The sequence below is a fragment of the Manis pentadactyla genome, chromosome 18 (genome assembly GCF_030020395.1).
Source record: "Manis pentadactyla isolate mManPen7 chromosome 18, mManPen7.hap1, whole genome shotgun sequence".
Lineage (NCBI taxonomy): Eukaryota > Metazoa > Chordata > Mammalia > Pholidota > Manidae > Manis > Manis pentadactyla.
The window spans coordinates 27191302-27217230 of NC_080036.1; the positions used below are offsets into that span (position 1 = coordinate 27191302).

Consider the following 25929-nt stretch of genomic DNA (forward strand, 5'->3'; position numbering starts at 1 on the left):
TCACAGGCCCCAGCCTGGCCTCCCACCCCAAACGGGGCACCCCTGGCAGCAGCTCAAGGTGACAGTGGGGTTGGGGACAAACTGGGCCCAAGGCAGAAGGGGACAGAGGACGGGGCTCTGCCCTTGTTAGCTAACCACCCCCACCCCAGGAGATGCGAGCTGGGCATGTATATGGGGTTGGGGAATATGCGTAAGGCCTTGCTCAGTGACACCCCCCCCCCAGCCTTCTGCACCCTCATATTTCAGACCCCTCAGTCTGGAGACCAGTCCTAAAGGCTTTATCTCTTGGCTGGGCCAGGAGGCAGAGAGCAGGATACACGGGCACCGAGGTTCAGACACTGTGACCAGAGGGACCTGGGCTCCAGTCTCACCCTGGTACCACCTTTAATAACTCTGTGACCCTGGACGGGGCACTTACCCTCTCTGGGCCTCAGTCTCCCCGCCTGTGAGACGAGCGTGATGTAAGCTCTCTCTCGGGGCTGCGGGCATGGAGGGCACGCAGCACGGTGTCCAGCACATAGTCAGTGCTCAGTGCATGACTGCCATCACCATTTGTGAGTCAAGAACAGGAGGGGACTTGGGGTACAGCCTTCAAACACACCAACGCGGGGACAGTGTCTGGGTGTGTGCCTGCAGCCCTGCTGGAAGCACCAGTCTGCAAGGTCCTAGAGAGCCTCTGTGGCCTGGTTTCCCAGGACGAGCCTCCCAGCTGCCAACATTTTAAAGACCTTACATGACCCAGAGCTACTTTGGGAAACAGGAGCCCAGCGCCAGCTGTCTCCCTCCCCAGGGTCTGGGCGCCCAGGGCAGCCTGGACATTGCCCTAAGGCGACAGCCCGACCTCTGGTCCGCCGCCCTCCCTGCACAGCCCCCAGGATCCCCTCGGGGTGCGGGCAACGCGCCCCGCCCCACAGTCCGCAAAGCCCGATCCTCGCCGGGCCCGATGCTGTTCCGGGACCGGCGGGCTCTCCCTCCGCCCGGCCTGGCCGGCTGGCTGGCCGCTCCGCCGCGGGGGGGGCGGCTGGGGCGGGATCCGCTGGAATCAAAGCCGCCGCTCGCCGCCCCACCACGCCGCACCCCTGCCGCGCCGCCGCGCACCTCCTCCTTTGTCACAATGTTTTTCAATCCGGTGAAGCAAACTGTCCAATTAGAGCCGGGGCCTCCGGCTTCCATCTTTGCCGACGTTTAATTAACATGCTCCTCCTGGCAGCTGCTGACAAGTTCCAGAAACAGGTTGTAAAGGGTTTTTGTCTTTACCCAGCATGGAAAATGAGGGGTGTTACATGGCGGGGACATGAATAGGTTGCATTTCAGCGCCGTCCTTCCCCCTCGCGCCCCTCCTCTGGCAAAGGGGCTGTGTGTGTGCACGCGGGAGTTGTGAGGGGGCGGGGAGGGTGGCTTTGGAGGCAGGGGAGGCCTTCTCCTCCCACCCCCCTCACCCCCTTTTCCCTGGGGTCTGCCCCACAAAGGATCTGGATTCTGCGTCTTATCCGCCAGCTGGCATGCTTTTGCCCCGCTTCCCTTTCAGCCATACCAAACCTCACCGTGTTGATTCCCATCCCTGGGTCTCTGCCCAAGCTGTCCCTCTGCCAGCCTTTTGGTAAACTCCTACTTAGCCTTCAAAACCCTGCTCCGGCGACCCATTCTGGAAAGCTACTGACTCCTGTCAGAGCTCAGGGTGGATACTGGTGTCAGGTCCACCCCCCAGCCAGACTGTGCACCCCGTAACGGCAGGAACTACCCCTGTGCCCAAGGTAGTGGCAGGTCTCAATAAGTGATGGTAGACCTGATGTGCTGAGACCCTCCCCCGCTGTAGAGGGAGAGCAGGGCTGGCTTGGCAGAGAGGAAGGAGGGAAGGGTTGGGGGGGTTGACCCTAAAGAGCCCTCCCTCCCTACTTCCCAACGCTGCCTGAATGCCCTTGAAGCGGAGCAGGATCCCACCGAGGACACGGCAGGCATGGCAGTTTTCGCAGCGAGTGTTTCTGGGATGGGAGATGTGAAGTAAGGGCAGGCCTTGGGGAAGCACCCAGCCCAAAATCTGAGCCCTGCCAGGGGGCTCTGCCTGTGGCTCCAGGACATATTCTTCCTCCTCAGCCTGGGGGGGGGGTTTCCCTTGAAGTGCAGGCGGCAGCTTGGGGTGTGCGGCCAGGACTGGGGCAGGAGGCCAGGTCTCTTGGGTCCTCAAACTGGCCTTGCTGGAACATTCACACCCAGCCTACAAGGAACACCAAGAATGTTTGTTTATTCACAGAGGCTGTCATCCACATGACACAGAGAGTCTGGGGGACTGGGGGAGCATGGGATGAGCTGGTTGAGGGGCAGGCAGGGAGTGCAAGACCCAGCAATTGGTGGCTGGCAGCCAAGTGGTCTCCTCGGAGGTCTCGGGTCCTGCCCCGGCCTCCAGCCTGAATCTGGCCTGCTTTCCTCAGAAGGTGGCCACCAAGAGCCCTGGGGGCAGGCCTCCTGCAGCCAGGACCCGGCATGGATGCCCACATTGTCTACACCTCCTCCTCCATTCTCAGGCAGGTTCCCTGGGATGAAGAGGAAAGGAGAGCTGCAGCGCCTTGGACCCCCAGCAAGTGGGGTGCTGCTCTCCTCGCGCTTGTGTTCCCAGCTTGGTCAGCACTGGCTCCTTCCGGAGTGCGGGTCAGTGTGGGGCCTGCAAAGAGAGAGCCAAGAGCCGCGGGCCCCTGTTGGGTCCTGCTGTAGCACCCAGGGCACCTTTGCCTTTTCTGGGTGGGGTAAGCACTGGAAGCAACCATTCACAGCCTCGCTTCTCTCTTTCCTAAACACCAACATCCTCTCCGGCCACGGCACTCAGCCTTTTGCCCTAGACACGGTGCTTTTCAAGCTCTGGCTTCCAAGGAGGCCAAATAATGATAAGACCAAAGATAATGACCTGGAAAGACCCAGGTCCTCTACTTGCACTGAGCAGCTGCGAGGAGCCAGAGCTCTCTCCAAACCTTAATTTCATCATCTATTAAAAGAGGGAAGTAATCGTACCTGTGTTGTAGAGAGCTCTGGAGGGTTAGACACAAAAAGCAAGAGAAATAGCTTAGTGTATTCTACAAAGGGGCCAAGTAGATGGCAGGAAGGGAGGAAGGGTCTTGGTGGGAAAATCAACAAACACAACAGAGCCAGACCTGTCATCTCCACTTTTATAAATGAGGAAATTAAGGCTCAGTCTCTGGGGTGAAGAGAGACTCGAAATAACTCAGCTAGTGACTAGCAAAGCCAAGTGTGAGCCCAGGTCACCTCCAGTCGAGAGCGCCTTCCACATGTTCCTGTGTCCAGTGTGCACCTTGTCTGCCTCTGAGTGCCTCTCCCACCCCAACTCCATTCCAGGCAGGAGGGGTGGGAGCCCACATCCTCATCTCTTGATGTTTTATTTCTTTTTGCCCTTTTGCTGAAGCAAAATTATTTCTTTCTGATACCCAGAGTAGGTCCCCACTGGGAGAGAACCTGCCTGTTATTATCCCCCACTGACAAGCCAAGCCCATGTTCACCTGCTTCTCACCTGCCCTGGGAGTTTAAGGTTCTGAGGGCTTGAAGGTGGGGTCCTCAAGGTGGACTGCACCATCTTTCGGTTCCTTAGGCAACTGCAGAGAGAAGAGGCAGCTCCGAGAGGGCCCTGGTGCCTGGTGGAACTAGAACTGCCTGGGCAAGGCAGGAGCAGCAAACGGTGTGTGGCAGGCGCCACCTCGTGCATACTGTGCAGACTGCATGCCACGGAGCAGGGCAGTCCTTCACGCAAGCATCGAATCCCTGCAGCACCTCAGCCACTGTCCAGGGTGCTGGGGCACTGCGAGGACGAGGCAGGGTCCTTGCCCCACTAGAGCAATGGGAAGGCATTCAAGTGACAGAAGGAGTTGTAAATGCGTACAAGAGGCTAATAACCAAGCCTGGGGGGATTCTAGCTGTGCTAAACCCACTTTTGATTTACGAGTAGTAAGGTGCCAGGTGAGAGGCAGCACGGCAAGCTCCCCAAACCGCAGGCGGGTCCAAAGGGGAGGCCGGAGGCCGGAGTGGATTGGTGGGTGGGGTGTTGGTAGGGTGGATCAGCTTTGCCTTGGCCTCAAGGCTCAGAAAGTAGATCCTAAAGACTGCCTCATCTGTGGTCCTGGCGAGCATCTATCTCACCCCGATCTCCTGGGAAGCCACCTCATCGCCCAGGTAAACCACCCAGAGGCCAGCCAGGGACAAAGGAAACAGCATGGTGGGTCACGTCCATTGGCATGGAATTGTAGTACTTGAGACTTAGTACCACTGGAGGGCATATAGTACACTGGAGGGAGAAGGTGTGAACTTAGAGTAAATTATAAAGATCAAAACAGAACCAAGAGTGAACTTCTATGTATTGGAATTGATAAACTTTTTTTTATAGTTTATTTCATTAGCATTAAATCCATGTGGCTTCTAATCATGGTGTCTAAAATAGTTTTTAAGTTCTGACTTTATAGAATGAAAACAATTATCCTGCTAAAAAGGAAAATTTATTAAGAATGTAATAACACAAAACACTTCTTACGATAATGGATAAAGAAAAAGCAGGATACCAAATTGGGTGTATATTATCATTTCAGCTGTGTAAAAAAAAATCTATGCAGGTTTTTTAAAAAGGCTGGAAGGAACTGTGCCAAAAATATCAACAGTGCTTGAATTCGGGTGGTGGAACTTCTTTTTGTTTTCTCTATTTCTAGATTTTCTTTAATGAGCTTCTATGCATTTTATAATTTAAAAAATAATTTAAAGAGAGCAAATGTAAAAGGCATATTAGTTATGTATGTGAAATATGCATACAAAGATGCATGTGTATCTAGTGGTTATTAGTTAAAATTGCCCTGACAACTTCCAGTATGATTTTAGAGACACAGCAGCACATGGAAGGCAATGGTGGGCGATGCTCGTCTCAGGAGCCACAGACACAGGCCAGGCCCTCGCCCTTGCCTTGTGGGCAAAGTTCAGGAGGCAAGAAGGACCCTCCGGCACCCTCCACCTGTGTTCACACAGGTAAACACCTCCCAACCTGACTTGTGGGGAAGGAGGCCTGTCTGAAGTCACAGAAAGCCCGGATGGTGGCATGTTTTTAAAGAAATGGAGTTCTAGGACACTGTAATATTTTCAGCTTCCAGAACAATGTTGGATTTTTGTACTGACATGTCTCTAGATGCTCACAGTCGTGCAGTGTCCCGGAACTCAGTTTCGGTACCAGAATCACTTGGGAGCTTGTTCCCATGCAGAGTTCCAGACCCTCATTGCAGAAATTAGAATTTCTGGGCTTGTGCCTGAGGAGCTGCTTTTTCAGCAGGTCTCCAGGTAGTTCTTACAGAGTCTGAAGCCCAGCACTGCACACGGATTCCTGACCAAGGCCGTACATCAGATTCACCTGGAGAGCTTTAATTACTCCAAGTCACTGGGAGCCGAGGCCTGGGCTTGGCCCACTTTAAGCTCCCCAGATTCCAGTGTGCATGTAAGGGCCCAAAGCCACTGGTCTCAGGCACTGGTTTTCAGACATGTTTTTCACCAGAAACACAAGGAGGGTTGTTAAAACACAGAGTGCCGGGCCCCAGGTCCTGAATGTTGGATTCAGGAGGTCTGGGTGGGACTCAATAATGTGCATTTCAAACAGGTGCCCAGGCGCTGCTGGGGAGCACGGGAACCACACTTTGGGAATTACTGCTCTAGAATAAAGCCTTCAACCCCCAGGAGGAGTCACAGCCTCGCAGACAGGCAAGCAGGACGAGACAGGTTCTGTCCCCATCCCCCAGCTTCTGGCTCCCCAGGCCCCTGCCCGGCGGGTGTGGGCAGGGGGTGGGGAAGGGATGCAGCCACCCTAGCGGAGGACAGGTCTGTAGAACGTACCTCCCAGTAGACCGCATCGTCAAAGCAGTTCTCGTCAGAAGGTTGTCCCCAGATTGGCAATTTCAAAATGAGCCCTAGAGGCAGGTGGGGGTCCCAAGAGGTCAGGCACTACTTCCTCTTTGTCTGCCCAGCCCCTCCCTCAGCTGGCGAAATCCCCCAGCCCCATGCTCACAAGTGCAGAGACAAAGGGCTCCTGGGAGCTCCGAGCTGGCCTCTGGTACACCCGGCCCTCCACCCTCAGAGCCCCGCAGCGGCCCCACCTGTGGCCCGGCCACTCCCACTCACCCACGAAGAGGCCGCCCACCAGGGCCATGGCCAGGGACACAAAGATGCCAGCAGCTTGGAACTTGCCCTGCATGCGTGAGGTCCAGTTAGGCTTGAAACCTTTTGGGCCAGAGGTATGGACAAGCCTGGGGTAAAGACAGGGGGGCCAGGTCAGGGCTCCACAGAAAGGGCAAGTAACCATTTGCTGCCACCCCACAAATGTGAGTAGACAGCAAGGTGAAATAAACCCTGGGCCTCAGCCTTCCCACCTGCAAAATGGGGGAGTTGGGTGAGCCAGTGGTTGCCCAGGCTCTTGCGGAAGGACAGAGGTGAGGAGAGGCCCGTGAAGCAGTGGCCACGACTGGGGAAGGCAGGGGATAGAGACACAGTCTGGGCCCCCAGGGGAGCAGTAGGAAGGAGGAATGAGAAGGAAGGAGGGCACTCAGTCCCCGCACAGCTGCTACACACTCACCCGTCCTGTCCGTACACCTCGCTGCTGGTGTAGGTCGCTGTCACAGCACCCACGATGCCACCTATGATGCCAGGAATGCCGTGCAGGTTGTGAATGCCACACGTGTCCTGGATCCGCAGCCGGGACTCCAGGAATGGCTGGAGAGGGGTGATGGGTGCTGCTCAGGCCGGGGGAGAGGGGTGTGGGGAGGCCAGGGTTCTGAGGCCCCCAATACCCAGAGACCCACCATTCTCCAGGCCCATCCCCTCCCTAGGGACCCCCCACCCACCCACCCACTGTTGGGAACACAGAGACCCCAGCATGCTCCAGCGCCCAGCCCCTTGCCTGGAAGCCTCACCGTCAGGTACACAAAACCCAGGGTGGAGATGATGCCGCAGATGAAGCCGACAATGAGGGAGCCGTAAGGCATGAGCATCATCTCAGCGGCGGTCCCCACAGCCACCCCTCCTGCGAGTGTGGCATTCTGGATGTGCACCTGGGTGGGGTGGGCAGAGGGGGCAGGGGCTCAGTCCTCTCCCTGAGCATCAGCCTGGAGGAGCTGACCCACGGTGTGGGAGCCAGGGATGGCTCCAGCCTGGACCAGTGTTCCCTGCACATGTGCCACACCAGCAGTCTGGGCATTTCCCATGTGCACACGTCAGTGTACTTGTGTCCACACCGGTGAGCCCTGTTGGCATGCCTGCATGTTCCCTTTATATCAGTGCCACACACACCTGTGTGCCCAGGTTTGCAAGTCTGACGTTCACGTGCTGATGTCAGGGGCCTGTGGGGCCTATACATGCACACATGCCCAAGACAGAGTCTGGGGGCCTGCACGAGCACCGGCGGGCTCTCCGAGGGCCACCTGCACCAGCTACCGTGCTGGGACTATGCATTGCATCTCCACAACATGCCCAGGACATAAGTGCAGTTATCTTTTGATGTTTGCAGATGAGGAAATGGAGATGTAGGGAAGTTAAGTGACTTGTTGAAGCCGCCACAGCCTAGCAAGGGGCAGAAAGGTGTCTTGATCCAAGTCTGTGCTTAGCCGGAGCCCCTGACCTTGACCCTATCCCATGTCCCTCCCTGAACGTGTGCCCTCATCAGTGGGGCTGGTTCTCTGCTCTCTGGTGCCTGAGTCCACACCTCTCTGCTCAGTGGCTGTCTGGTGCGTCCAGGGGCTCCTGGCAGCGTCTCAGCACACATAAGCCCATGTCAGGAAGCTAGTGCCAGTCTAGGAGACCGAGAGGTGGGCTTCCTTCCAGAGAAAAATCTACTAACACCCTTGGGGCTTGGACCCTCCCACTAGTCTCAGCCAGCATGGACACTGTGCAACACCATATCCCCACAAAGCTCCCCAGCGGAGTGGATAAAGCATCAGAGGGGCTCCCCCTCTGACTGTGTGGGGTGGGGCAGCTGAGGGAGCTTTAGGAAAACTGAGGGCCAGTGTCTGGAGGATCAGAAGCCTGGCAGAGAGAAGGTGTCCCCAGTAGCCTTGCTGGGCAAGTCTGATGTGGGGTGCAGCCCAGAGCAGCTGTCTGCACCCTAAGCTGTGGGGAGGAGAATGAAGAAGAGGGGCCAGCTCATCAGTGCAACAGAACCTCCAAGAATCTGGTCTGGGCTTTGCTCAAAAACAGCTATGTAATGGGGACAAATCATTTCTCCCCGAGCCTCAGTTTCTCCATCAGCAAGATGGGTGTGACAGCCCTGATGCTGCCTGCCTCAAGGAACTGTTGGCAGGACATGCTGATCGGTGCCCACACCTCCCCGAGGGCTCCCCACTGCTCACCATGTCCAGCTTGCCCTTCTTGTGCAGGGCACTGGACAGGGCCACCGAGGTGAGCACGCAGGCTGCCAAGGAGCAGTAGGTGTTGATGGCAGCTCGGTGCTGGGCATCTCCGTGGTTGGACACAGCTGAGTTGAAGCTGGGCCAGTACATCCACAGGAAGAGGGAGCCTGGCCGGACCAGAGAGGCCCAGTGGGCCCAGGAGAGGCAGCATTAGGTGGGCCCAATGGAGCTCAGACCGACCTCCTGCCCTTCAGCTCCTGAGATGCCAAATGGTTCACGGGCACGGCTGTGACCCGCCCCTGCAGCTTCACTGATGCTGGGGGCTCCTCCCAGAAGGCCCTTCCCGCCTCGCTGACCAGCTGACTCCCACTCGGCTCCCATTCCACTCCAGGAAGTCCACCCTGACCCCGTCCATAGCTGGGCTACAGGCCTCCCACCTTGTCCCACCTCCACGGCAGGGAGACGCCCCGGTGACACTGCTACGTCTTCACTACCCTGTTAGAGCTCCTTGAAGGCAGGGTTGGGCTTTAAAAGACCAGAGTGGGTGGTGGACATGCCCGCTCTGGGTGAAGGGGCACAGCAGGTGGAGGTGCACCTTGCCTAGCCCAGGGGTGGGGTCACTGCTTCCTGGTTACCACTGGGTCTGCCCGGGGGGCATCCTACGGAAAACACAGAAATGACTTCTTCTAGCTCCAGGGGGGAAGGGGCCAAGCATCTGGGATTCTGGAATTGTCTGCCCTTTCCCCACAGGGAACTGGTAGCCCCCACAGGCCACACGGGGGTCGCGTGTGGCCTGCACTCACGGTGACCTCCCCCACCAGGGGGGCCCTCGGGCAGAAGGCAGCTCTCACCAATCATGGCAAAGAGGTCTGAGTAGTACACAGAGCTCTCCCTCTCCTTGCTCTGATAGAGGTTGGGTCGGTAGAGGATCCAGGTAACTGTGAGCCCAAAGTAGGCGCCGAATGTGTGGATGGTCATAGAGCCGCCTGCATCCTTCACCTGGGGTACAGGAGGCTTGTCAGGTTCTGACACCTTCTCTCCCTCCCTCCTCATAGCATTCCCCCCACTGCACGCGTGCATGTGTGCGCACACACACACACACACACACACACTGGACCCAGCTGTCTCTGACTCTGAGCTGCAGAATGGAGACCAATCAACTGGGTAGGTGGGAAAATAGGGATCCCTGAATCCAGGCTGTAAGCCTGTCGGCAAAATGCCAGGCATTCCTCACCCAACAGATGAGATTGTGCCCGGATGGGAAAGCCCAGGCTTGGCGAGGGACTTGCTCAGTCACACAGCTGGAACCCGGGTGACCGTGCACCGGGTTGGTCACCCACTAACTTCCACCTTATCTTAACTCCTGGGAACTCCTCCCTGCCCTCTGGTCTCCTCTCTCCACATTTCCTTTTATAAAACCACACCTGGCTCAATTCTACCCCATCCAGCCTGCCATTACCCATCTCCCCTGCAACCTGCCACACCCCTTGCCCTTCAACCTCCCAGCTAACCTCCCTGTCCGTCCCACCCCCAACCCTCATCTCCCTTGTGCCCCAAGGTCAGAGCAGGCGGCCCGCCACCCACCCTGAGCCCCCGGCCCACCCCACCCCATGCCTCTGGACTTCTTCAGATCTCAAGTTCCTCATTCATGAAGTGGGGGAGATCGTAGTGACAGGGCTGTCCTGAGAATTAAACTGGATAACTTGTGTAAAGTCCCTGACCGTGCCTGGCACTCAACAGGTGCTTGATGGATTTAAACCTCTTCCCCCTGCCCCCTCCCCTCTTTTCAGCCTCCTCTTCCTCCCCACTCCGGACCAACCCCAGAGGAAATTGCAGTCAGAATCACAGACGCCCCCCCTCAGTGTAGATGGGGAACCCCCACCAGACAGTTGAGTGTGGTGTCCAAGGTCACAGAGCTAGTTGTGGAGTTGCTGGCAGAGCTGGGTTTCCTGACTCCCAGGCTGGTGGGTGCCTCTGCTAGCTGGATGATCTTGGGTGAGTCCCTTAACCTCTGTGTCCCAGCCTTCTCATCTATAGAACGGAGGTGATAATTGGGCCTATTCTCAGGTATGAGGATTAAATGAGATGACCCAGAGGAAGCACTGAGAGCAGGGTGCAGGGTCCAACCAAGGACAAGTGCTGCTTACACGTTCAGCAGTGATTATTGTATCTGAACTGGCTCAAAGAGAGGACAGAAGACTGCCATGCATTAGAAGAATTTCTGTGTTAGATCAGGGAGAGTTTTGGGGGGGTCCAAGGAACACTCTCTGACTCTTAACTAACACCCAAGATACTACTTCCTCAGCCTATGTCTGGTTTCATCCACTGGCCCCTCTGTCTACCCCGTCGCCTGGCCTCACTCCTTTCCCTCCCACATTCCCACCCCAGCCAATCTCCAAAGCCTGTTTATTCACCTTCTTATTTTTCCTCAAGCATCCACTTTCCTCCCTGTGCACTGGCCCAGGTCCAGCCCCCTTATGTCTCACCAGGGCAACCAGGACAGACTCTACTGGGCTTCCTGCCTCCAGTTCTTCCCCTCACCACAGCCTAAGTGACATTTCCATTACGTGTGTCTGACCATGCCACACCCCTGCCTAAAACCTCCCATAGCCGCCACTACCCTCATGCTAAAGTGGAGGCCCTTTAACACACTCTCCAGGAATCTGGATGATCCGTGAGCCGCCCCTCCCCTGCCCCCCATAGCCTCTCCAAAACCCACCACCTCTCCAGCCAGGTGGAACCACTGGAGGCCTGTCCCCAGGGGCCTCCCTCCAGGCCTTTGCTCTGGCTGTTCCCTCAGCCTCACTGCTTTGCCTGGTGGTGATCTCCTTGACTTCTAACTTTGATGTCTCTTCTTCCAGGAAGCCCCCCTGACCTGCCTGCTGGCCACCGGGCCCTTGAGCTCACTCCTTATCACATAGCATGATCACCATCTATTGACTTCCTGGCTCCCTCACTGGATTGTGAGCAGTCTAAGCCAGAGTCCTGCCCCCTCTGGTCCCCAGTGCCTGGAGCATTTCCTGACATGCGTCAGACTCTGAAATCCATTCACTTGGCAAACATCTCTTGAGTACTTATTAGGCATTGGGCTAGGTGCTGGGCATAGAGTTGGTCCAGACAGATAAGGTTTCCTGTCTTGTCAGAGAAGGACAGATGCTATGAAGAAGAAAACAGACCAAGGTGATGTGAGAGCTGTGACTGTCACACTGGGAGGGGAGGGGATAGGGAGAAGGCACTACTGGGTAGGAGAATCTGGGAGCGCCTCTGTGAAGAGGTGATATTCCAGCTGAGACTTCAATAATGTAAAGGACTGAGGGACAAGCAATCCAGGTAAAAGGAACAGCAAGTGGAAAGGCCCTGAGGTAAGCCCAAGCTTGGTGTGTTTGAGCAGAAGGCAGGGTATGGCCAAAACACAGAAAGATGGGGAGAGAGTAGATGGTAAGTTTGGAGAAAAAGGCTGCTGAGGCCAGAACATGTGAAGACTTATAACAAGACTGGATTTTATTTGAAGTGAAATTTAAGAACTCCTCGAGGGTTTCATAAGGGAAACGGTCTTATATGCTGGTGAAGACTGGCCTGAGGTGGTGAGTGGGGCAAGGATGAAGGTAGGGGGATGAGTCAGGAGGAAGAGATATAGCGGCTTCAACTAGTTAGGCCGCTGGAAAAAATGACAAAATGAGTGATTAGATGTAGGGTGGCCTTTAAAAGCAATTGTGGTAGGAGATTCCCAGCAGTGTTCAAATGTAGAAGAGTTGGGAGCTAAGAAATGGGTAGGATCCCTGAATGAACCCCACCCCTGCCAAGGCGCCAAAGAAGTGTCTGAGCTTGAGTCAGAGGCCTAAGGTGTCCCTTACATGGGTCATCAAATTGGTCAATCCTGGGGGCATTATTTCTGCCATAGTCCTTGTGAATGGCACTTAAGAGTGGTACAGTGTACAACCTGTGCAGCTGTGCATGTCCACTTTGTCCACTCCCTTTGGGTCCTTCCTTATAGATGTGCCCACTGAATACACCGGGTCCTTTTCTTGCTAGAGAAATCTGGGAATGTGGTGTGTGTGCAAGAGTATGTGCAGTGACATTCCACTTTTTCCATTTGATGGGCAGGAAAGAGAAAGGAAGGAGAAAACTAACATATGCTCTGTCCAGGTACTGGGCTGCTTTGCTAGGTAAACTATCATTCCTGGCCAATGAATGTCATTGCTCCCACTTTAGATACAAGGAAACTGAGATTCAGAAGGTTAAGTGATATGCCAGGCTGACCTGAATCCAGCTGGCAGGTCACCCTAGGCCTCTCTTTCTCTGTCCCCCTGTGGTCTCCCCAAGTGTCCCCTTCCCTCATCCCCATTCGGAGCCCTGCTCACCTCCAGCAGGCTGAGGAGAATGAACTCATTCACTGAGAAGAGGGTCACTTGGAAGAGAGTCATGATGAGCAGCTGGACAGGGCTGACTTTGCCCAGAATTGCCCCAAAGGCCACACAGACAGAGCCCACGCAGAAGTCCGCATTGATGAGGCTGTGGAAAGGGGTCGGGGAGGAGCTGAGGCAACAGCAAGAAGCGGCCCTCCAAGCCCTGGGTTCGAATTGGGACTTTGGTTGTCTGTGGACTTGGGCTTGTGGCTTAATCTTTCCAAGCCTCAGTTTCGACATCGGTGGCAATGGGCACATAACATCTTAGAGCTACCCCAAGAAGTAAAAGAACACGCCAAGTGTCCAGCACACCAGGGGCACATGCTAGATGCCACACCCTTCCTCTGCAGCTCCCATCTCAGGCCCCCAACCTTGCAGGCTGCTTGTGCTCAAGGCACCCAGGTGGTCTGGCTGCTGTTGTTGAACATGCCCTGTATTTGGGGCCTTGCCCTGCGCCCCATCTTCTATCTGCCCTTCCTATCTGCCTTTCTTGTTGCCTCCTCTTTCAGGAAGTCTTCCCGATTCCTCCGACCAGATGTGGCCTCTTTCTCTAGACCCTTATCTCTTGGTCTACATACATTTCTCCTGCTGGCTGCCAGGCCTTGCTTGGGTTTGAACTATTGTGACCTGCTCACCTTATCTGGGAGAAAGGATCTATGTCCAGGAAGACAGAGAGGCTTTCCTGCAGGAGGTAGAGGGCTGGGGGCTCGGTGGAGGGAGAGGGCAGGAAGGCTAACAGAGAGAATGGAGGCAGAGGAGCACACAGGCCCTCCTTAAGTCTGGGCCCTGAAAGCCCAGCGGAGGGCTGGTGGAAAGGCAGACAGACAGGAGGACGGCATGTGGCCACAGGAGGCCCAGTTCCGTCCACATGCCTGCTGCCTAACCCAGGCCTCCTTGTGCCCTGCCAGCAGCCGAACTGTCCCGGATTCCCAGGCAGTTCCTCAATGTAGCTTTCCCACACTGAGTCATCAGAATTGTGATTTGGGGTGGGTGTGGGGACAACAGGGGCCACTTCCTCAAGCCAGTCACGGACGGAGGAGGTTCCCCGCCCCTGCTCAGGAGGGAGTATATGCGGGTGTGAATCAGGAGGTGAGAGGAAGCCAGCTGATTATAGGGCAGAATGGGGGCAGGGCCCTGTTCCATCAGGGTCCCTCCCAAGGCAGAAGGCGTTCGCTGGAATGTCTGCTCACCATGAGCCTTGCTCGCTGCCCCCCAGGGCCTAGCAGTGGGCTGAACGAATGATGGCAGTTACTAAGTGCCAGGCACTGAAGTAAGTACCTGCTCAGCACCGCACCTGCCCTCCTGTGCCACAGCTGAACCCTAGGGGACATGTCGTATTAGCCACATCACATAGATGGGAAACGGACGGAGGCTTGGAGAGGCTGAGCTGTTTGCCCGAGTTCCCATAACTGCAGCCAGAGGCCCATCTGACAGAGGCGACCATTAGGAAGGAATGAGAGGGGAGCAGAGAGGCCCACAGCTCCCAGGAAATGGAGAGCTGGACGTCACATCTCAGGAGAGCTCAGTGACGCTTGGGTAGGCTCTGCAGGGAGGCACCACCCTAGAGTGACAGGCGGGACCTGGAGGGCTCTGCCGCATGGGGAGGACAGAAGCCAGGAGAAGGGGCCACGAGCTCAGGTCTGGGGATGACGTGCTCATCTCAGCCCTGGGCCCCAGAAATCACCTGCAGCTCAGTTTCTGAGCATCAGTTCCCAAGTTGACTAACTTGCTGAATAACTGGCTCACCAAAAATTTAACTCACAAAGTGATAATAATTCACTTTGAAGATTTAAAAAAGTTGCGTACTCTTGTTTCTTCATTTACCCATAGCTATGTTGCTGCAGTGGCCAATTAAATAAATATATTACAGGTTCTTCAAAGGTTGGGTCTGTGGCTTTGGGAATGGGAATTTCTTGTGCATTTTGAACTGCAGAGTGATATGTATGCATGACTGTGACTCCTAACCACAGTCAATATATACAAAAAGACTGATTTATGGTTCCAATGTATTTTCTGTCTAGTCAGCTATCTTTCCTGATTCTGTTAGTTCATGCACTCAGTAAGTGAATTAGTTTTATTAATATGGCGTGAATGAATCAATATTTTGCAAATATTTGGCATATGTTTTAAATTTCAGACACTTGGCCTATGATACCTGATTGGTGCCCTGTATGTGACAGAAGGGCTTTGTATTTGAACCGTAGTTTTTTTGCAGTTTGCCTGTAAACTCTTTCTGCGGATTTGCTTTTCCAGCAGGCTAACGAGGGCTCGTTTTCACACTCGCCCCCTCACCCCGGCCCCGCCCTCCTCCCGCCGGCCCCGCCCTCCTCCCGCCGGCCCCGCCCCCGCCCCCGCCCCGCCGCCCCGCCCAGTGCGCCCAGCTCACTTCTCCACGCCGATTAGAATGTAGCCTTGATGGAAGGAGTGGAACCAACCCTGCATGAGCAGCGCCCACTGGATGCCGAAGGCCGCCAGCAGGAAGTTGAAGCCCACGGAGCTGTACCCGTAGCGCTGCAGGAAGGTCATGAGGAAGCCGAAGCCCACGAAGATCATCACGTGCACGTCCTGGAAACCTGAGGCAGAGCGCAGCAGGTGGCCGGGCGGCCTTCCGAGGGCCCGCCACGGTCCTGGCTGTAGGCCAGCAGGGCCCGCCGCCGCGCCTGCCCTCCCTGCCACCGGCCCGGCTGGGGCAGCCCCCAAGACCCGCCCTCGCGTCTCCCCGTGCGGGTCCCGGGGCCAGGCGCAGTCGGGAATGGCTCCGCTGCAGGTAGAACGGCCACTACCCCGCCTTGTCCTAAGGCCTCTGGGGGTCGGCGGAGGGGGGGTGTGCTAGGCTGGTGGGACGGAGGTGAGCCGGCACTTTAAGGCGGGAGCACCCCTTCTGGCGTTGGCGCTCTCCGTCTACACCCTCATCCCTGGGTGGGTGTGGCGTCTGGGCATCAGAAATTGGGGCCAGGCTGTGGACCACACACAGGGTCTAGAACCCAGGCCTTCTGTGGCCTTGTGCCCTCAACCCCACTCCGTTACTGTGGAGAAGTTGGTCTCATCTGGCCTCGGAGCCCCTTGACTGGCCAAGCACATCACTTGATTCCCTGAGGAGCATCTCCACCTGCACCCCCGCACCCCAGCAAGTACACCTTCCAGCATCACTGAGACCTGAATTTGGACCCCAGTCCCTCCACGTGCTGGGGAGACAGTTGGAGTCACCTAATGACTGGAGTCACTAGGTCTCAGCGCCTCAGTTTTCTCAGCAGTAAAACTAAAGGGATAGATGAGAGTGACCTTACCTGTCCCCCCAGTGCTAACACTACGTGGTTCTCGGAAGCCAGGAAATAACAGAAGGCAAAGAGCTCTGAGAGGCAAAGGCAGTTACAAATTAGAAGACACTAAAATGAACTACAGGTGTCTCAGGACACCTCTAAGGAGGCCAGATCTAAGGGCTCCCACTGGCCAAATCTGGGACAACGGAGCTCCAAGATCATCATGTATTCTAATGCATTAACACCATGTAAAAAATAGGGACTCACGCTAGGTAAGTAAATAAATGAGACAGGCAGGAGAGCTCCTGCTTACAGCAGAATGCCAAGGGACGACTTAAATGTAGATGAGTGCTGAAGTTGGAAAAAAAACATAATTCTCACAGTAAAGATTCCATCAGTGGAAAATCCAAGAAGTTTTGATGCAAAGCAGTGTATTTGCATTATCTTAAGGAGTCTCCCTATTGACTGCTTACTGAGTTGTAAGGGAGGGGCAAAAAAACACCCAGTAAGCATACATTGGAGGAATTGCACGTCCTGACTCATGACCCAAATTAAGATTACCGATGAGGGACAGATGGACACCGTGGGCCCTCAGATGTACCACTCTGAAAAGGACATACCATTTTTATGGTATTCCAGCCGAGAATGCATAGTCCCAATCTAATCATGAGGAAACAAGCACAAAACGACTTAACAATCTATTAGAAAGGAGAGAGGCTGTATTATTGAAAGCTATCAATGTCGTAAAAGACAAGGCTGTAGAAAATGTTGCAGGTTAAAAGAGGCGAAGGAGATACGCTAGCTAAATTCGAAACCTAACTCTAGACTGGATTCTGGGTTTGTTGGGTAGAATGAGAGATAAAGGTAATTCTTAGGTCAATTAGCAAAATTAGATAGAAGTCGTATATTAAAGAATTGCACAATGTAAATGTATGAAATTGAGTACTGTGGCTATGGAAGAGAAAACCTCTATTTTTAGGAATTATATTGGTGTAAATTATTCCCAGTTAAAAAGTTAAAAGTAAAGCAGGGAGTTGAGGGGGTCTTCAGGGCCTGCCCTGCCCACCTACCTGCCCAACTCTGACTTTCCTGTGCCCCGGCTGCACCAGCCTCCCTGTGTTTCTTGGTCCCTTGCCAGGATCTTTGCCTGTGGCCTTCCCTCCGCCTAGGGTGCCGTTCCTGTGGGATGGCCAACTTCCCTTCCTGCAGATCTCAGCCAAGTGTCACCTCATCACAGACACCCTCCTGACTGCCCAGGTAAGGTCAGTTCTCTCCCTCACGGCACCCCCTTTCTTTTCTAGTTCTTACTACAGCTTGCAGTTTGGCTTGCTTGTCCAGCCCACGAGACTGTATAAAACCCAAGAAGGCAGGGCCATGCCTGTCTGCTCATGCTGGTGTTGCCCGGCACCTACAAGCATGCCTAGGTAGACCCTCAGTCAATGTCCATGAACGGATGGATGCCTGTTGCTCTCAGCTCAGCAGCACCCAGGTAGCCCCACTCAGCAGCAGTCCAGGAGCCCCAGGTGGGATTCCGTGGTCAGGTGAGGCTGCGGCCCCTCTCTAGTCCAACACCTCCTACCCACAGGACGGATAGGCCCTGGCACCCCCTGCAGCCTGGCCGAGGCTCTGCGCCCCCTCGAAGCTTCCTGAGGCCCAGGCCACAGCCACAGGCCCCTTGGCCAGCAGCCACCTGGAGGAGCCCTGACACTGCATGGGAGGGGTGGGGGTGCACCAGCCAATGCCAGCCAATGAGAGGCGGCTGTGGATCTCACCCTAGGATGGTGCTCTGAGCTCAGAGTTTCTGCCTGGAGAAGACTTGTGCAAATTTACACAAACAGCAGCTCTGCTTAGGTTTCACGATGTGCGCAGCCGATTTCATGCATTATCGTGTTTCATGGTTTATCACATTCTCAGCTGTTGTGGGGGAAACTGAGCTAATGTATGTAGAGCACCATACATGTTATTCTTGGGAAAACTGAGGGGTGACAGACTGGAGGAGAGGTGTGAAAGAGGGAGGTGACACATTCTGACTACAATTCCAAAAGCAGGCAGGGGATTTGGCAGGAGGGCAGAGCTGTTGCTAAACACAAGGAAGTGGGAAGAGGCTTCTGGGGTGGGAGGGGTGCTGGGTCTGGTGCTGGCTGTGGGAGGTAGAGGTGATCACGGGGCGGGGTGCTGGTGAAGTCTGGGCAGGGCAGCTTGGGAGGATTGGAGCTGGGCTCTGAGATGGTGCAGGCCTGCTGTGAGTGGAAATGTGGGGTGTATGAGGGGGAGACAGTAGCAGACAATTGGCCTGCCTTGAAGCTAGTGGACCAGACAAGAATGGTACTGACAGGCAGGTGGGAGGGTCCCTGGGAAAAGGCAGCATTGCAGAAGGTGGGGCCTTTCAAAGAGAGGGGCGTCAGCTGTTTGGTGGCACAGAGGAGCCATGTCGGCAGGGGCAAACCAAAAAGACTGGGGGCCCCAACTTTGAGGGTATCTGCGGCTCAGAGCTCCCTGCACTTTTCCTGGGCCCATGAGCAGGAGCACAGGTCGCCAGTTCTCTGTCCTGAGAGACTCCGGGGGTCCTGACCTCTCCCTCTGTCCCTCTCTGGGGCGTCTCTTTCCTCTCCTGGCCCTCAGGCACACAGATGCTGGTTTCCCTCCCCTTGGGCACCTCCCCGATTCATTCCCTTGGTCTCTTGCTCTTTATCTCCCAGCTGGTCCTTGTTTGGAACCAAAACGTACCAGTTTATTAATTTACGTTTCATGATGTTTGGGGCTACTTAAAATACCTTTAATAGTAATGGTTTGAAGGTCCAAACTGTGTGACCTTCAGCAAGGACATAATGTCTCTGATCTGCAGTATCTTGTTCTGTGAATTTGGGTACAGGAACAATGCTCAGGTGGGGCCCACCCCGAGGTTTGCGGTGCAGATTTAATGAGGTGATGCAGCCGCAGCCCTGGGCATAGGCCTGGCTCTTTAGCAATTGCTCAATCCCATTAACTACTACTTCCCTCTCTTTCAGGACATCAGCTGTGTTCCATGGGGTTGCCAATTTGCTGAGGGCCAGTGGAAGTTGGTGAGACACCACCTTCCTCCCCTTTTTCTCCCCAGCCTGGGGTGACTCAAGCAGCCCAGCCCAGGACCTGCTCTCTCAACTGGGAGGTCCCTGATGGGGTGCAGCTGGCATGCTTCCTCTCAGCCCCGAGAGCTGCCACAAGGGGGAGCCAGTACGCAGCTGTTCTCACTCCCCCCTTCACCCCTCCCCAGTTCATTTTCCTCCTAGGAGGGGTCCCCAACCAAGCTGGCTGGATCTCCAAAATTTCCGAAATCGGAGGCCAAGCTTTCCCGTGCCCATGGGCCATGGCAGCCCCCTCCCCTCTGTTCCATGACACAGCGTGGTGCCCTGCAGTGGCCTGGGTACGACCCCAGCTGACACTGTTCTCTTTGAGGCCTGCTGACCAGTCCCTGAACTCCCCAAGGCTCTGTGCCGCCTCTCCCACACCTCAGAGCCGATGATCCCATCACTGCACAGTCTCCTGGGCAGATGGTCAGGGGGTGAGAGCCAGACCCGGGAGTGCAGAGGCCCTGGACAGCAGGTGCGCTGGGGCCACTGACTGGCTGCGGGCGTGGGTGAATCTCACCTCCATTTCTGAACCACAAAAATGGAAATAGGTAGCACCCTGCCTGACAGGGTGTGCAAAGAGCGAGCCCTTGAAAGGGAGAAGAGCACAAGGGAACTTAAGTGCTATAACAGGTAAAACTAAATATTCAGGGGGACGTTCCTTGGCCACACCTCTAAACGGATGCGGAGCCTCCGCTGAAACACCGTCTGTGGCCGAGCACTCACTGCCCTCTGAGGAAGCTCCCGGGCCAGGCCGTGAAGTGTGCTCTACCGGGCACCTGCCATCTTCAGTCTTCCTGGAGAGCCTGTGCGTCAGACATCGTCCCCACTTTACAGATGAGCACACAGAGGCTCAGGTGCTTAGGGAGTTGGCTCACTCCATCCAGCGATGGACCCAGATCTGGTTAATTCCAAAGTGACACTGCCCTCTGCTGGTGGGAAAGCATGTCCTTTATGAAACGGAGCCAAATCTGAGATGGAGGTCCCCGGGGGCACGGGCGAGCCTGGCCGCTCTGGCTTCAGGAAACAGGCCTTTGGGCGTCTGGAACTCTGGCCCCGTCTTCCCTGGGTCACCCCCTGGAAATGTGTCCTGACTTCTCAGGAGCCTCAGGAGCACAGGCTCTGATGGCTCCTCCCCAGGGAACCTCTCCCAGACGCTGTGTGTGGGCGCTCAGGCCCTGGAGAACCTGTCCACGAGGAAGCTGGCTCTATGCCTGCTGCCTGCCAGAGGCCCATGCCTGGGGGGCTATCCTTCAGCCCTCCTGTGCTCTGGCCTGAGCCGGCTGGAGCTGGACCCCTCTGGAAACTAGAGATGCCCAGCAGGCCCCACTAATCCCCTGGGCGGGGATGAGGCCCACAGAGGTGCTGATGGCCCGGAGCCAGCAAGCCAGAAGGTACTGCAAAGGCGGGCCCTGACCCCACACCCCTGCTGCCCAGGACCCCAGGCCTGGTGCCCGCCTGGGCCAGAAGGACACGTGCCCTCTAGCCCCTAGCCACAGCCACCTGGGCCAGTGGACCTGAAGAGGGTAGGGCAGTGCAGGAGGGGAAATGTGAGGCCGAGGAGGCAGAGTGTTCCCAGAGCGCCGTTTTAGACCCTGGCTCTCCGGCTTCCTGGCCGAGTGACCTTGGCAGCCTCCCCTCTCCGGCCTTAGTGTCCCTGCCTGTAGAATAGGAGCCATCACAGTGCCTTCCTCCCGGGGCAGCGGTGACGACCAAGGGAAAGAAGGCCCGTTTGGCTTGAACCACTGCCACCGTGTCCCGCCCTTGCCAGGGGTCCTGAAGCTAAGGTTCTCTGCCCACACTCCTCTGCTCTGTCACTTCCTGCTCCCCAACACTCAGATGGGAAATGGCAGGAGAGACCCAAGGCCCCCTGGGTGGCTGGGGATGTCTCACCCCCCTTAGCATCCTCCTACCCCCCTCTTGGTCCACAGTGCGCCACTCACCCCGCCTCCCAGTACACTCTTTCCATGGGTCACTTTCTGCCTGGCTTCTCCCCTCCTCACCATCCCACTTGTTCCCAGGAGGCTGTCACAGATCTCTGCTGCCCAGACTTGACCCCACTGAGGCCTGGGGTATCAGGGTGAACCTCTCTGCTTTCCATGAGTCTGAGCCCCTTGGGGCTAGAGACCAGGATATTCAACTTATTTGTCCAGAGGGGCTGTAAGCCCTGGTTTGCTGGGACAGTTACGGTTCATGCCCGTGTCCTGGCATATTACTGCTAGCAGCACTCTCCCACCCATTCCCCCTCAAAATTGTCATTCAGTTGATAAATTATATGGTCACCCTGTAGATAAGTGGTTGTTGAGGGAATCAATGAAGATAAAGCCTGAAAGGTGGGTGAGTGGATATAGAGGAATAGGGATAGGAGCTGGGGAGATGTGAGGACTGTACCCCTCACTGGTGAGGTCTGCAGCCCTTACTATAGGGTCTTGAGACCTTCCATTGCCCCGGCTCATCAAGGACCTATTAATGCCCAAGGGAGTCCTCGCCCTTCATGCTGTACTGAGGGCTGGCTTTATGGTGAGAGATAAGCAAGAGCCAGAGGGAGGAACAGCAAAGGAGGGTCTCAAGCTTGTCTACCTCACCATTTGCTGGGTCAGTCCCCCACCCCAGGGAGTAAAGATGGGCAACGTGAAGGGTGACTTTGGGGCCTAAATTCCAAGCCACATCTGTCAAGACGACTTAAAATAATAGAGCCCTGAGTGGAGCCCAGTAGAGGCTGTGGTCTCTACCAGCACAGGGCACACCTCTCTTCCATCACCTCCCTTCTTCTAGCACCATATTTCTACTAATGTGGCCCTGGATAGCCCTAGCTTTTTGGTAGCCTCTTAACATGGCTGGTTCCCACCCAGACTGCAACCCCCTGCCTCTTTTTCATGGAGGCTGCCATCCTGAATGTCTGCAGTTATTTATTTGGATCTAAGTCAAATGTTATTTTTGGTGATAGAGAATCCCATTACCGAGGTGGACAAGCTACGGAGGAAACACCAGTGGCTGTTGAGATGAGCTTTAGAGCCCCTTCTAAAACAGCCCATGACTATGTGGGCACCAACAGTTAGGAAGATTGTCTGACTGCGGGTAGATGGCGTGGATAACCTGAAAGTACAAGGGTGTGGGAAGAGTCCTGGGCTGGGGGTCTGGAGGGTGGGCTGAACTGAGTGACCTTGGGCCAGTTCTTACAACTCCAGAGTCCTAGGGCATCTGTGTTTATTCTCCTTTAGTAATCGTTCTCTGTAGATGATGTGACTATTCCGTGCCCAGCGCTGTGCCAGAGCTTTACCTGCACAGTCTCAGCCAGCCTCATGTCACCCCTGTAAGGGAGGTGCTATTATTATTATTTGGGTCTGGTGGTTCCAAGGTCATGCTCTTAACCACAGTACCAGGGATCCCAGAGAATTCGGGGGGGCTCTTTCTCCCTCTCCTAGCCCAGAACTCACATACCTGTCCCAGCGGCAGGGCTGGCAGGCCAGCGAGCTGTCTCTGCAGCCCTGGACGTCAGACCGGCTCCCTTACTTGGAGAGTCCGGGCACAGTGGAGCCAGGGTCCCCCACTGGGTGGTGACTGGGATGGGACTCGGATCTTTCGAGGACATCAGGTAGGGCCCTCTGACCGGGAGCTGGGAGGCCTCTGACGGCACCCGGACCGCGCTCACCCTGGTGAGTTTTCCCAATTGCTTTTTCACAGGGAAAAGGAGTTTGTGCACACCAGCCCATTTCTCAGGTGGGATCTGCAGACTGGCCAGCGCCCCGGGTGAGAGCGCTCGCGGTGGGGAGCCCAAGGGGCGGGTCAGGGCGCGTGGGGCATCTCCTCCTGATGCCTCCCTGCCCGCCTGTAGTTGGGCAGAGGCGCGCGGCCAGTCAGGGCCCTCGGCCAGCCGGGGACCGGCTCCCCTGGGCCTCCCCGGACTTACTCGGGTAGCGATAGTAGAATTCGTTGTCGAGGTCGCTGGTGACGTTCCTGGACAGCTTGTCCTCCGTCCAGCGGGCGTCGGCGTCGGGCTGGTAGCGCACGAACACGCCGAAGAGGACCACCATGGCCACCTCCAGGAGCAGGCAGGTGGCCGGCAGCCGCCAGCGGAGGTTGGTGTTCCAGGCCATGCTGCGGCGGGCGCCGGGCCGGGCCGGGCGGGCAGCGGGCAGTCCGGGCGCTCGAGGCGGGACAGGCTTATAAGACGCGGGCAGGGGCGGGGCGGCCGCGTCCGGCGGCGGAACAGGGGTGCCGCCCGCGCGCCCGCCCAGCCGGCCAGGGGACCGCGGGCCCGGGGCTCGCGCCCCGCCCCAGGCCCCCGGAGCGCCCCGCGTCGGGAGGGACGGCGCCCCGAGCAGACGCCGAGGGCGCGGCGCGCAGGGACCCCGCGCGCCCCATCAGCTCCCCTCGGTTCCCGCGAACAGGGAGAAAACGGCGGATCATTTGCCTCCCACCGCGATGAAAAGAAGGGACTTGCCAAACATAAGTCATCAACGACTTCACCGTCACCAGCATCACCAGCATCCCCTTCTTATTTTTTATTACAAAATCCATACAGGATACATGAAAATCCATACAGGATACATCCACACAGGATCCAGGGGCGCCTAAGAACTAGACCAGGGAAACCCGGCGAGACCGGACAACCCAGCGAGACGTGGACCCCGGATACTGGCTGGACCAGAAAGAGGGTGACAGTGGGAAAGCCGGCGAAATCCACACCAAGCCTGCAGTTTGGTTGACAGGGCTGTGCCATGTTAGCTTCGGGGTTGTGACAGATGCGCCCGGGTTATGTAAGAAGTTTAGAGGAAAAAAATGGGTGCAGGGTATACAAGGACTCTCTGTACTATGTTTGCGACTTTTATGTAAATCCAAAATTATTCCCAAAGAAAAAGAGATTGAGAAAAAAATATGCATGTTAAAAGATCATAAGAACAGTTTAAGAGTTTTTCATAAGTTCATTGAGTTATGATCCGTAATTACACAATGGTTAGTGTGTGAGATATTGACATGAGCTAACTGTAGAATTTAAGTTAAGTCGATGCTTTGTCCATATTTTGTCAAAATTACTTTGATTTTCTGATTTTTCTTTAAAAAATGTAATACAGGTGTATTGTAGAGATTTTGGAAAATACAGAAAAGCACAAAGAAAAACTAAAAACCACCTGTAATCGCACTATTTAGAAGCAACACTCCTATAAGAAAGATTTGTACTGTAATGCTGATTTATGCTGCTTTATTCACTTAATATTTTGTAACCATCTTCCCATATTCTTCATCTTCTACATCATTCTAATGGCAGGATATGCCATGCTTTATCTAGCTGATCTCCTTGTGTTAGACAAGGAGGTTATTTTTTATTTGTTTAGTGTTATAAATAACTGCCACGAACGTCCAGCTACATATGTCTTTGCATAGGTTTTCATGAATTCCTAGAGGCTGAACTGTTTTGATACCTACTGCTAGATGTCCCGCAAAGCAAGCATGCACTTTATGAGCCAGGTGTGCTAGTGGCACCTGTGCATCCTCATGCATGCATTCTTTAATAGGTTTTTAAAAATCATTGCCAGTTTGAATCCCAGATTTGCAAAGCCACATATGCCATGTAGAACACCTGAGGCTGAGCCCTGGATCAGGGTGTTGGGAACTCAAGTGTGGCCCCACTGCACCAGAATGGGGCACTGGGGTGCCCCCACTCCCTTGGCACAAGAAGCAGCTTCCTTCAAAACACAGCCAGACACTGCAGGAGCAATTCCAGCAAGAAGGCCATTTATTATATGCCAGCTGTGGCCAAACCATTCAGACATATTCTCTTCTCAATGGAACCCTTGCAGGGTGGCTATTGAAGCCCCAACCTAGAGATGAGGAAACTGAGTTCCCAGAGAACCTAGGGAACATGCTCCAGATTCAGACCCTGAGCTATCTGGTCTCATTACATCAGACTGCTTGTCCCCTCTGGGCAGAGCCAGAAAGGGGATTGATTTCGGGTACCTGTAGTCACCGTTGCAAAGAAAGACATGTAAACACACGGCAAGAGGAGTGAGTGGAGGGCGGGGAGGCAAGGGGCGGAAAATTTGGGGCAAAGGGGGTGGGGGCACACAGGCCTGGCGCCATCCATTCCCACAGGGCCATGAGCTCCTTCAGGAGGGGAGTGATATACTATTTGTAACTCTCCCCTGCCCAGGGCACAGCGTGGGCCCAGAGAAGCCCCTCAGGGGGTGTTTGGAAGGATGAAGGAAGGAGTGAATGACATCCTTGGAGCACCTGCTGTGTGCGGGCGCTGCTCTAGGGGCTGGGACCCACCAGCAAGGGAAGATGGAGAGTCTGTCCTCGGGGGAAGGGGGGGGGAGCAGGGACCAAAGGCTGGCACGGTGGGTAAGGAAAGTGTAGATAGAGCGTGTTGCAGGGTAATAAGTGCCAGGGAGAAAAATAAAAGTGGAAAGTGGGAAAGAGAGGGCTGGGGGTGTAGTGTAAACAGAGTGGCCGGGGAAGGTCACAGGGCAGGATGGGGGATGGAGAGAGAGGGAGGGGAGGGAGGGGAAAAGAGAAGGTCCTTCTGCTGGCTCTAGTCCCAGTTACCCCCAGCTTGGGGTCCTGGCCTCCTCAGCAGTGTTCGAGGCTACTGCACTTTTCTGACTTTCCTGGGGCTGCTCTCCTCTTCATCGGCTGCCCTTGGTCTTCGCGTGGACCAAGCTCTCAGTTTTTCCCTCCAGAGGCCAGCAGTTTTATTTCTGGTGCCCCTACGGGGGAAAATGGCCAATGCTCCCAGAAGCCCAGGAAGAATATCTCTTCCCAAAATATTTTCTCTCCAGTTAAGATAAGG

At 55.4% G+C, this 25929-nt stretch overlaps 1 protein-coding gene and 1 long non-coding RNA gene across 8 annotated transcripts; one reads left to right on the top strand and one right to left on the bottom strand.

The window, feature by feature from the left end:
* Positions 1–1142: 1142 nt before the first annotated feature.
* On the bottom strand, positions 1143–23293 carry RHCG (Rh family C glycoprotein). 6 transcript variants are annotated; one of them, XM_057494693.1, is made up of 11 exons: positions 23050–23293; positions 15159–15345; positions 12728–12878; positions 9218–9365; positions 8367–8533; positions 6936–7073; positions 6599–6735; positions 6148–6272; positions 5863–5936; positions 3518–3599; positions 1143–2215 (listed from the first exon to the last, which is right to left on the bottom strand). In XM_057494693.1, exons 1-10 carry the CDS (start codon positions 23234–23236, stop codon positions 3531–3533), a joined length of 1383 nt encoding a protein of 460 aa, XP_057350676.1. In that variant the 5' UTR covers positions 23237–23293; the 3' UTR covers positions 1143–2215; positions 3518–3530. The 6 variants fall into 6 exon arrangements, with proteins under 6 accessions (XP_057350676.1, XP_036787856.1, XP_036787854.1 ...); XM_036931961.2 differs by lacking the exon at positions 1143–2215 and adding an exon at positions 2223–2531 and having other exon boundaries at positions 3507–3599; XM_036931959.2 differs by lacking the exon at positions 1143–2215 and adding an exon at positions 2223–2659 and having other exon boundaries at positions 3507–3599.
* Positions 17235–24498, top strand: LOC130681457 (uncharacterized). Of its 2 annotated transcripts, none has more exons than XR_008994623.1 (4): positions 17235–17289; positions 19041–19094; positions 22824–23218; positions 23665–24498. It is a non-coding gene; the product is annotated as an uncharacterized LOC130681457 (long non-coding RNA). The 2 variants fall into 2 exon arrangements; XR_008994624.1 differs by lacking the exon at positions 17235–17289 and adding an exon at positions 18214–18274.
* The last annotated feature ends 1431 nt before the right edge of the window (positions 24499–25929 follow it).

Bases quoted from the DNA above. Each gene is read 5' to 3' on its own strand.
- RHCG (XM_057494693.1), bottom strand. From the start codon at position 23,236: ATGGCCTGGAACACCAACCTCCGCTGGCGGCTGCCGGCCACCTGCCTG. The intron at 12,879-15,158 runs GTGAGCTGGGCG...CCCTTTCCACAG, and splicing joins ATTCTAATCGGCGTGGAGAA to CCTCATCAATGCGGACTTCT. The intron at 8,534-9,217 runs GTGAGAGCTGCC...TGGTCCGGCCAG, and splicing joins AGACCTCTTTGCCATGATTG to GCTCCCTCTTCCTGTGGATG.